The 11,764-nt window shown below is 54.3% G+C and overlaps 1 protein-coding gene across 3 annotated transcripts in view; it reads left to right on the top strand.

Moving 5' to 3' along the window:
• KIRREL3 (kirre like nephrin family adhesion molecule 3) overlaps positions 1-11,764 on the top strand; it is a 574,875-nt gene that overhangs the window by 535,899 nt on the left and 27,212 nt on the right. For all 3 annotated transcript variants that reach the window (XM_038004846.2, XM_038004845.2, XM_073022184.1), the window contains 2 exons: positions 222-372; positions 6,864-6,969. In XM_038004846.2, the coding sequence (XP_037860774.1) occupies positions 222-372; positions 6,864-6,969 (257 nt within the window). The remainder of the gene's footprint in view (positions 1-221; positions 373-6,863; positions 6,970-11,764) is intronic.

Below are 11,764 nucleotides of genomic sequence, written 5' to 3'. Positions count from 1 at the left end.
CTAGTTCCTTTTTCCTTCCACAGCCCAGCACTTACCCAGGCCAGGGAGCCAAGAGTAACCCCCGAGCTCTACATAGACATTGGCAGCCCAATGTCTGAGCTGAACCCCTCCATCTTCAGCTCCCCCTTCTGTCTAAGCTAGTGCTTGTTCACTCCCAACCCAGGCTGGCCACCCCAGCCAAATGACATGGAGCTTTCTCTCCCCTCTCCCCTTCTCCCAAGACTCTGCTTCGGGACGGCAAGCGGGAGAGCATCGTCAGCACCCTCTTCATTTCCCCTGGTGACGTGGAAAATGGCCAGAGCATCGTGTGCCGTGCCACCAACAAAGCCATCCCCGGAGGAAAGGAGACTTCGGTCACCATTGACATCCAGCGTGAGTACCCACCCCCTCCCCCAACCCAGCCCTGCCAGGCCCAGGGTGAAACACCCAGCAACCCTGCTTATAGCCTGGCCCATCTGATGGCAGGCAATGGGTCAGGCAGCTCTGTGGATCGGCCAGCTTGTAGGTACGGACAGGAAGGACCATCTTGTCTTCCTTACTGTCATGAGATGCAACCTTGCAGATGAGGGTCTTTTGCAAAGGACATCTTCAGGCCACATTTCAACACCTGTACAAGGTGGGACTTTCACACCAATAAATACGGTCAGCTGCTGCTCCTGCTGGCCTAGCCAGTGGCCCCTCTGTCGGAGAGGAAGTCTGAGTGGAGATGCTGATATTTGAAGGGTCCTCAGGCTCCAGAATCGGCAAGCGTCACTGTGCTCTGGAGAGGGTGCACCGGCCACTCTCATGGAAGGGTCGATCAAGGGGATATGAGGAAGGAAATCTACATGTATTATCTCATTTAATCTTTTGTTTTATTCCTTTGAGACAGAGTCTCGCTCTGTTGCCCAGGCTGGAGTGTAGTGGAGCAATCTCAACTCACTGCAACCTCCGCTGCCGAGGTTCAAGCGATTCTCCTGCCTCAGCCTCCTGAATAGCTGGGATTACAGGCATCCATCACTACACCCAGCTAGTTTTTGTATCTTTAGTAGAGATAGGGTTTCACCCTGTTAAGCTGGTCTCGAACTCCTTACCTCAAGTGATCCTCCCGCCTTGGATTCCCAAAGTGCTGGGATTACAGGTGTAAGCCACCGTGCCTGGCCTTATTTAATCTTTTCAACAACTGTTTGGAGAAAGTGTGACTGTGGTCCCTACTGTGGGAAACTGAGGCACTAAAAGGGTTATTAACTTGCCCAAGGCCACTTAGGTTTCAAATGCAGGCAGCATAGCTTTCCAGAGCCCACCCTGGTAACGTCCTCTCCACACTCCTGCACAGCCAGCCCTCAGTGGGCCGTGTTAGGATTGATACTGACAATTATGATGCTTTAGGGTTCCACCAGCATCGCATCCCAAAACCACCCAACAGAGACCCCTGAAGGTCTCCTAAAAGTCTCCCTAAGGTGCCCGCCAGCCCCAGAACCAAGAAGAGCTCAGCAAGGTGTTCCAGTGGCCTTCCTCTCAGGACTGGATTAGTTCAGTTTAAAGGGTCGGGACTCAAAAGTGGACTTCTGTCCTTCGAGATCCCCTCCCTGCCGCCAAGCGTAATGCCACTGCAAGCTGGTGGCTGCGTCTGGCTTGGGCTCTGAATTACAAGGCTGGAGTTGCAGGCTGGCATTCGTGTCCTCCTTAGCCTTTTATTCATTTTAAAGCAAGTGCATTTAAAAACACTTCCTAACAGCCCTGATTCATCTAAGCCCTCTGGATTCTGGGCTCTGAGTGGCTCTCCAAGGACCTAGAGTCCAGAGATGGGGTTCAGGTCTTAGGGTTCTGAGAGCTCATCTTGGCAGCTAGAGAGCAGAAGTTCCCAGCCAGTGTCTAGAATCCCGACAGACACCATTTAGATTCCAGAGGGCAGAAGAAAGGGTTGAAAACCTCAGGTAGGCTCAAGGCACCCACACACAAAGGCTGAGTTTTTGAGGCAGGAGGGCACTTTATCTTCACTGTCTTGCCAACAGCTATTAACAAATATCTCTGTCCCCCCCACAACCCCTGACACACCCCTGTACCAAGGAGCCTTCTTGCAGTCCTCATTCACAAGGATCCAGGGCAGTGGAGCTCTGGCCAAGCCTAGAGCTACGGTGATGGAAGGAGGCCCTAGGGCACAAAATGCAAGGAAGGCTGGCCCTGAAAATTAAGGAGGCAAAGCCTCCTCAATCTCTGACCCTCGGCTCTTCCCTCCACTGGCCCTGGCCCTGGCCCTGACCTGGGTCCTGGGTCTGACACCACCTCCTCCTGTGTGGTGAGCAGTCGGCATGGAGCAGTAAGCCCCACTGCTGGAAGAGGTGAGACGCTGCGAGGCCAGCAGTCCAGCATCCAGGACGGCCCCACCACCCACAGGTGGGCTGGGCCCACGCCTGTCACATCACCCCTGGGGACTCTGGTTCCTTGTCTGATTTGGCCAAATGACATCCAAGGCCCCTTCTTGCCCTAGGACTGGCCACGTATCAGAGCTCTCTGTCCAGATGCAATCCAAATCAGGAAGGGGAGAGGGCAGGAGACACAGAGCATCCAGGCTTCCTAATTCCAGGCTGCCATTTGATTCACCGCCACCACCACCCTGCTCCCTTCTTCCCCAGCCCATCCCCAACCTGGTCAGGAGGCCTGTACAAAATGTTACAGACTCCTGTACAAAAGCAACAAACTAGCTGGCCCCCTGCGACAGCAGTGTAGGTCAGTGTAGCAGGCAGAGGTGGGAAGAAGCACTGTTTCCTGCTCCAGGCCACCATCCATTTACCCCAGGAGAACCTCTCCAGGCAACGGGAAACTCGCCCTCCTAACCACAGCCCGCCCGGCCTTCTGCACTCAGGCTCACGGAGGATCGTTCACCAGGGCGCAGGTGACAGCCTGCATCTGGGAGGATGTTGGGTCTTGCCAGGCCTCTGGGCCCTTTCTGGCTTCCTTTCCAAGGATCTCTCAGCCACCTTTGGAGGCATTGGAATGAGGTCAGAGTGACACTTGGAGCCCAGCAGCCCAATTTCCCAGACCAGCTTCATCCAAGGCAGTACTGGGTAGTAGTACTACCAGTAATAGTGGTAATAGTGGTGAAGGCCACAGCATTCTTCCTGCTTTGAACTCTCTGCCACTTACTGAGAGGCACTGACCCGGTTAGTTAACCTCCTTGTGACCCGGTTTCCTCCTCTGTACATGGAAGTAATCATGCTCACCTCCTAAGGTTACAGCGAGGATTAAATGAAATCCTTCCTGTCAAGCCCCTAGCGCAGCGTCTGACATATTGTGAATGCCCCACACCTATCAGCTGCTGTCAGGACACAGAGCCAGAGGTGAGTGGCGCCCCTCATCAGGTGTCCCCACAGCCCTAATAGGAAGGGATCTTCATCCATGTGTCCCCGCACTCACTGCCCCTAGCCTGAAGGTGCTTCTATGTGCTTGCCAAGCAAAGCACACATGGTCCACACGCTCCCTCCCTCCTTCCCCCTCCTCCTGCTCCAGCTCCTCCTCCATTTATTCATTTGTTCATTCGGTCAACATTCAACTGTTTACTAAGGACACCATGGGCTGCATCAGAGCTGCCTTTGCGAACCTGCTCATTTTCTCAGTCGACCAAGAAGCATCCAAACTCAGCAAAAGCACATTTGTTGTTTGTTTCTCTTGGTCTTCATATGTTACCCAACGGAAGACAAAGCCCTCAGATTGAGTAATGGGAGAGAAAGCTTAACACCCCCAAAGCCTCACCACATCTGGACTCTGTGTCCAGCTGCCAAGTTTCAAATGAATGTGCTATAAAATCACTGAATCATGAAGATTCTCTCTTTTCCCACCCTCTCCTCCGTGTACTACTTCCTCTGAAAACACACACACACACGCACACACGGGTGGATAGAAACACTAACAGACTCTCAGCTGTAACATCTGTTCAATGTGATCTCAGTTCCACCAGCTACATCAAAGCTGCCCTCCTGCAAGGTATGCTACCGACATCACAAGTGGGATTAAAATCATGTTTAATAGTCGGATATGACATAAACTATTTATACCTCTAGAGCTTGGCAGACTCCTGAAAATGTATATTCTGTGCACCAGCAGAAGTGGAGAGAGAAGCTTGGGCACCTCTGGTCTTGGGGTGGAGGTGCAGATAAGGCCAGTGAGTGTAGAACCCTTGTGAATCGCTTCAGGGCAGGTGATCACCAAAGACGATGCTAAGAGGAAGGGAAAGTGCAGGAGAGAGGCCTCGCGGTGAGCTGATCACGGCAGGGGTGTGACGAGGCATCGGGCAGCAGGAGGGTCCTACAGCAGGTGTGTGCCCCACCTCCCTGCCTCTCAGACCCCATCACTTTAGAAAGGATCCCCAGGTGAGGGAAGGGCCTCCTGGAACAGCCCCCCAAGTTCTCTGACGGGTCCCTCGAGTCTATGGGACTGGCACTCACCTCTTCAAACCAGACTTGAGGTAGGTACTCACCTCCCAGCGCTGGCCTTCATAATTCGAGGGCATGGGCCGGCCATGCGTTCGGATCCAGGTGGCAATTCCCAAGTGCCTCTGCCTCCGCTGCTTCTCCAGCCCATGGCGAACTGCAGGCTCCTCCCTGGGTGTCACGTTCGCTACGTAGGGTCCCACGGACGCCCAGCTCAGCCAGTCAGCCTTACACGGAAAGAGGGCTGGGGCTCCTGATTCAGCCTTGCCCTGGAAGCTAGGGTGCAGCTTCGAGGAGAGGCTGGGGGTTCTGGGGGTGGGAGGAGAGTTCTTGTGGCTATTCCTTGTCACTCCATCTTTGTGACCACTCGAATTATGCCTTAAAACTGGGATCGAGATCACAGAAATACCCTCACTTCCCTTGTAATTCCCCACGAAAGGCAGGCAGGCCGGCCGCACCAGGAGCAGACGTGTCCTGGATTTGTGGTCCCCCGTCTGGAACTGGGGAAAATGTGGGAGAACAGGCTCCCCAGCACAGTCGGCCACCTGCTACTCAGAAAACAGAGCTCTCTTCCCAGTGCCGGCAGATACCAGTGCAGCCCCTGGGGCCATCTCCTAGGCCAGCTCCTGTGCCTGGCACTAGGCGGGGAGGCAGGTTCCTCTTGGGCACCAGCAGGCAGAGGGTGGCTGAGCAGTTATGTGATCCCAACTCCAGGGTAAGGCTGGCTCAGTCTGCAGCTGAGAGGCTGAGTGTATGACTCTCTGAGGGTGTCAGGACCCCACCGTAGTCCCAACCAGAGCCCAGACCAACTGGGCCAACGGGTCCCTTTGTGGTGCCCCCATGGGGACCCAGAGAGACCAGCGTTTTTCCTCATTGCCTCTGAGAAACTCGCTTCTTTACTTCTTCTTCTGGAAATGGGCTGGACCCCTAGAAGTCCTCGTGACTTTCCTGTAATTTGCTCTGCTTATTGGTGGGGACTGATCCAGAAGATGCGGCCCAGGGCCCAGCCTGTCCATGGGGACCAGGTCCTGGGCTGCCCACTCAACTCAGCCAGACATCTGGGCCATGACAGGGAAGAAGGATGGGAACTGGCTCATCATCCCCCTCCCTCGGTGTGTGGATGCCCCGCGGGTGCTGAGACCTGGGGGCCACCGGGAGCCCAGGTGACACCAGCCTCTGGAGAGGGTCCAGAGCCAGCTGCCCCTGAGCTGGGCAGGGCCAGGCTGACGGAAGCCATTCCCACCTCTCTGCCTCTCTACTGCAGCCCTCTTGAGCTGTTTCCGTCTTCCTATCCTGCAGTGTCTGCTCCTCCTTTTCCTCGTTGTTTGACTTGGTCTTTCTCTCTGACACCATCATTGTCGGGCCCTGTGTGCTGGCTCTCTGTGGCCTTTTCTGCTTTTGGTCTGAAATCCTTGTCTGATTCATAGTCTCTGCAAACAGGTCAGTCTCTCCGTCTCTCCGTCACTCTGCTCTCTGCTTCTCTAGACTTCTGTCTCTTTTTCTCACCCTTTCTCTGCACTTCTCAATTTCTATGTGTGTGTCTTTCTGTCTCTCAGCCTACGTCTCTGTCCCTGTCACTTCCTCATCTTTGTCTCTCTTTCTCTCTCTCTCTCTCCACACACACACACACACATACACGCATGCATACACACATGCACACATGCATACACACATATACACACGCATGCACACACATACACATACACACACACATAATCTCTCTTCCCCTGTGGTCTCCATGTCTCTCCTCTGTGTACATGTCTCACTGTCAGCCTCCAGTCCCTTCTGTACAGATCTCTGTGTGTCTCTGTGTCTCTGGTTCCTGTCCCCCTGACTTTTTCTCTCTCTGACTTTCTGTCTCCTCCCCCTCCCACCATTTAGCACTTCAGAGCCTGGCTTCTTATCATGTCAAATGAGAAAGCAAGCCCCAGCCTGGGGAGCTGAGGCCGTGGGCCACCAGCCAGGACTGAGTGGAGATGATTAGGCTGATGAAAGGGTGTAAATGCCGCTTTCAAGTTAACAAATGCCCCAGAACCTTTACGGAAAAGAGATAATAAACAGACATTTCAAAGACAGTCTGCACTGAAGTGAGGCTGAGTGTCCACCCGCCCCTCTCTGCCCTGCACCCCTCTTCCCACCTCTCCTTCCTGGAGCATTTTGTTCTGCCCAAAAGTTGGAGGATGGGAAACCCCTGGACCCAAGGCTGAAGCTTCCTGGCTTGGGGTTCATGTCAACACCAGGCCCCAAGTCCACGGGGGAGCCCTGATCCCACTTCCAGGACTGTCTGAAGCAGGCACCTCCCATGGAGCCCCCAACTTCCTGGAGACCACCAGGGTGGTGGCTGCTCTGAGGGTTCCTGGGTGGTGGAGTCTCTGGCTCTACCTTCCAAGTCACCCAGGATCTCCCTGCCCCCATTCTTTCTCGGGTCTACAAGTGACTGCCCTCTCCCTGCAGACCCCCCACTGGTCAACCTCTCGGTGGAGCCACAGCCAGTGCTGGAGGACAACGTCGTGACTTTCCACTGCTCTGCAAAGGCCAACCCAGCTGTCACCCAGTACAGGTGAGAGTCACTGCTGAGGAGGCCCGGCCTGGCCACTGGCCCCCACCCCCATGCCTCTCAGGTGGGATGTCACTTAGGGTCCTTAGCATGGCCGCAGTGTGTGCCTGGTCCACATCGTGTGTCCAGTAGCCTTCTTCCCTTCCCCTTGCACCTGGCTGCCTGGTGGCCGGGTGGACCCTTCCTCTCCTCTGTGCATGCACGTGCCCTCTTCCACTGGAGGAAGCAGGACTCACGCCTTGTGCTTGAATAGCCTGTTTATCTATTTAAACAGTGTGTTTATCCCACACTCCGAACATGGGAAAGGCTCAGGAAAAAAAAAAAAAAAAAGAACCACCAAAAAAAAAAAAAAAGAAGCAGCAAGATCAGAACCTCCGTTCTAGTCTTGTGTCCATCAGACTGGTTCACCTGGGTGGGTCAGGATGTCTGGGCCCCAGCCCGGTCCAGTGAGCATCCGGGATCACACATGCTCATGGCCCCTGTGAGTCTCTTGCTCACAACATGGATAAAAGCATCACTGTTTGGTTTTTTTTGTTTTGTGTGTGTGTGTGTTTTGTTTTTGTTTTTGTTTTCGTTTTTGTTTGAGACGGAGTCTCACTCTGTCGCCCAGGCTGGAGCACAGTGGCATGATCTCGGCTCACCGCAAGCTCTGCCTCCTGGGTTCACGCCATTCTCCTGCCTCAGCCTCCCGAGTAGCTGTGACTACAGGCGCCCGCCACTACGCCTGGTTTTTTTTTTTTTTTGTATTTTTAGTAGAGACGGGGTTTCACCATGTTAGCCAGGATGGTCTCGATCTCCTGATTTCAATCTCGATCTCGTGATCCCCCCGCCTCGGCCTCCCAGACTGCTGGGATCACAGGCATGAGCCACGGCGCCCGGCCAAAGCATCCCTGTTTTTTTTTTTTTAACTTGTTTCTGCCTTGTGACAGAGCTTCATGAAAGCAGGAACTGCAATTTAGTCACTGATGGCTCTCAGCATGTGGCACAGCACATGGCATAAACCAGATACTCCTTAAATCTGTCTGATCCAGTAAACACACAGGGCTGCTCCTCTGGGCGCCCTTCTGCCTGGGCACTGTCACTGCACAAGACTCTCGGAGACTAAGCAACCTTGGAGGCACTCAAGGGCAGACTCGCCTCCTTTTGGGTGCCATGTGGAACGTGCCATGGCCCTGACTCAGCCTGATCTCTTTCCACCAGACCAGGCTTGGGGGTGGAGCCCAGGTGTCACCTCTGCCGTTGATCTGGGTCATTAAGATGCAGCATCTGCAAAGGCCAAGGATACTAATGGTCCCAGCCTAGGAAGTAAGCCGGCCTGGGGGAGTGGAGAACAGGGAAGACAAGAGGCAGTGTGGCCCCAGTGGGCAGAACGGAAGGAAATGGGCCACAGGGACAGCCAGGGATTCAGGTTGGATATGAGGAGGTGCTCCCTGCAGAGTGCATAATTAAGCAGCACTGGAGTCAGAAACCCAGGCAGAGGCAGAGCACACAGTCCCTATCTCCAAGGATATTTTAAAATAGGATGAATCCATCTGTCCTGTCCAATTTAACCATTCGCTTGACTGGAGTCAGAAGAAAGATCAGGTGACCTCCAGGGTCCCTTCTAAGCCAAGGACTCCAGGCTCCCTGGAATCATGTGGATCCAGCCAGGTCCAGGGGGCAAGTCTGGTTTGGCTGTGGTCTGGCATCTATTCAGAAGCCACTGAAGATACGGCAGAGGAGCCCGATGAGACTTCCTGGCCCTGGGCTTCCACGCCGCACCTGCCAGGCCTGGGTTCCTCTGTACAAGTTCAGCTTCTCTCCTCTGTCTGCTGCCAGGTCTCTGCTTCTGGTCCCTAAACACCAGGTACAACATGCCCAGAAAACTGTCATGCTAGTTTCCCAGGGCAGCCCTTCACACTCACAGACCACCCCGCAAGCACCCCTATTAACCCTCACAGCCGCCCTTAGAATGCCTGTTGGGTGCCCCAGAGACCAGGACACACAACTTTCATTTCCCCTCTCTGCCAGGCTCCGGTCACCTGGGGACCTAGTGATGGGTGGGCTGGGCAGACAGCAGGGCTGCACGCCCTGGGACCTGACCCCTCCACCCCCAGGCCTGCCTCCCCACACACACACCTGCCCACTGAGCCGGACAGGTTGAGCAAACACCCAGGAAACCAAGTGCTGGGCCCGATTCCCAGAGTCACCAACCTCAAAAAAGCAGAACAGCAATAATAGGAAGGAGAAGAAGGTGGGAGGAGAGGAGAGGTCACTGCAAAGCCCGTGTGAGAAAATGTTAACGACTGGTGAATCTGGGCGATGGGAGGGTGGCAGTTAATGGGACTATTCTTGCAACTTTTCTGTAATTCCGAAGTTTGTTTTTTGCAAGCTGAAAAGTTAACAAATAAGCAGAGAACATGCAGGCTTCCCTGGGCTACAGGTGGCCTGTGGGTCCTCCCTTTCATACTCCCCTGGAGCTCACGATATCACAGCCAGCCCCTCCTATACCAAGCAGGAGCTGAAAGGCTGGGAGCGCAGGGTGCCCTGCAGAGACTCACTAGTTCTTACTGGTCACCTTCCCTCATGGCCTTCTGATTAGTGAAGGGCCCTGAAAACACCTCACTGAGGGGTCATCTCCCTCCAGGACTCCAGAGGCTTTCAGGGAGCCCTTCCGGCCCCCAGGTTAATGCCAGAGAGCTGGAGTGGCCTGGGAAGGGAGGAGGCGGAGGGGCCACGGAGAAGGGAGGTGGTGGGCACCTGCACCCACCCACACTCGCTCAGCCCCTTCACTCCAGGAGGTCTCACCAAGCAGCCAGGTGTTCAGATACAATGTTGGGATCCAAGAAGAAAGTCATAAGCAAATCTCTTCACATAAGTACATTGATTTTTCCCAACTAACTGACAAGATTACAGGAATCTTTGTTTCTTTACTTTCATTCATCTTGATAACTTCCTCCCTGCTCTCACTAAGAGGCTGTCATCTCGGAAACTAGAGAGAACGCCCTTCTCCATCCCAGTGTCTGGGAAGGAGGCCTGAGTGGCATGAGGGTGTCACTGCAGATGCTCCTAGGGACCAGGAGCCCAAAGTGCTTTGGGGCCCTTTCCTCTGAGAGTCTCAGCTATCCCAGCAGATAGCGGGATGTGGCCTCCCCACCAGAGATGAAACCTTGGGCTATTTGAGGACAACCTGGCTGCTGTGACACGCTGGGTCCCCTGATTCTGTGATATAAATAATCATCTTACATTTGTTCAGACCAAATTAGACATTGATTGGGAGAGGCTTAAATCGACTCCACTTTCAGAGGGGCTGGGAGAGGTGAGGAAGCAACAGTAAGTCGGGGGAGGTAGGTGGGGAAAGGGGAGGAGACGAAAAGAAAGGACAGGGAAGAAGAAACTGCCCCAAAATCAGAAGAGGCATGGAGAGGGTGGGGTGGGACTCGCTCTTTAGCTCTTGGCCTGGATCCTTGGCCAACTGCGTGGATGCAGTGGTTTGAGTGTCTGTGTTTTTGGCAGGGACCTCTCAGAGGGTTTTTCAATGCAGAAAGGGAAGAAAGACCGACTGGACGAGATGTGAGCTGGGGGCTCTGTCGGCTGCGGAGGCACCTCCCCAGAAGGCCTGGCTTGGGCTCCTACAGACCCAGCCCCCACAGCGGGCCCCTTCCTCTTCCTTCTCCGGCTCCCTCACCGTGAGAGGAGAGGACAGGGAGGGCAGGGAGCCTTGGCGCCTGGATCCAGCAGTAGTTCTGCTGATAACTTGGGGCCAAGCAGGTGGGGCTTCCACCCTCCATGATGCTCCTGGTGAGGGGCCCTGGAAGGAAAGGAGAGGAGAGAGTTGCGTCTTCTCCAGGAAGCCCTAAGGAAGATGCATGCTTGGCCCCATCACCTGCGCCCAAACCCTCCAGCCCCAGCCCAGCACCCAGAGCTGTGAGCAGCCGAGGATACCTGTCCTCCCAGCCCAGCCAGCTCCTCGCCTGGCCTCCCGCTGCATCCACCACCTGGCCCCCTCGCCTCAGCAGGGTGGAAGGAACTGCAGGGCTGGACACACTTCCCCAGCTGTGCCTAGAACTCAATTCATTCGCCGCAGGCAGGGGCCGGCTTGACTCTTAAGTCTGGACGTTAAATTAAAGTTAGAAATTGAAACGACACATGAGTAACACATAATGGCTTACTGGGAAACTCCTTAAGCTCTAAGGGAGCTATGATTTGCTCTGTTGTTAAACTACAATTGTTATTATTAATTGTGTTCTTAATAATTACCCAATATTAATTTGCAATAACAACTGTGTGGTGCCAGCCTAGGTGTTCTGTGTGATGCCGAGAAACAGCCATCTCTCGGGGCTGGATGGGCCAGACGGAGGCAAGAAGCTAATGGAGGGAAGGGCAGGAGACGGCATCTGTGGTGCCAGGAAAGACTCCAGGAATAAGATAAAGGGGAGGCAAAGCAGGGGGGCAGAGACACTGCAGTTCCAGGGAGCAGTGGCTGTGGGGTGACGCTTCTGGAGGCAACGAGCCTCTGCAGCTCTGGATAGACAAACTCCCCGAAAGACACTTCAACTGCAATGGGAGGAGCCTGAAAGAAGTTCCGTGGTTTCAAAAACAGAATGTTGGCCAGAGTAGGATTAAACCGGGGAAACGGAGAACTCTTTCCCTGGAGATCCGTAAGGAAGCCCCCAACTTCCCATGCATATGTACATGCACACGCTCACACATGCACATGCCCACACATGCACACACCCACATATCCACACTCTCACACATGCACACACTTACACATGGACATACATGGACACACATGCACACATGCACATGCTTACAC

This window comes from Chlorocebus sabaeus, chromosome 1 (genome assembly GCF_047675955.1).
Source record: "Chlorocebus sabaeus isolate Y175 chromosome 1, mChlSab1.0.hap1, whole genome shotgun sequence".
Lineage (NCBI taxonomy): Eukaryota > Metazoa > Chordata > Mammalia > Primates > Cercopithecidae > Chlorocebus > Chlorocebus sabaeus.
Note: the sequence above shows the minus strand (reverse complement) of the source record. Positions and strands in the feature narration are given on the sequence as shown.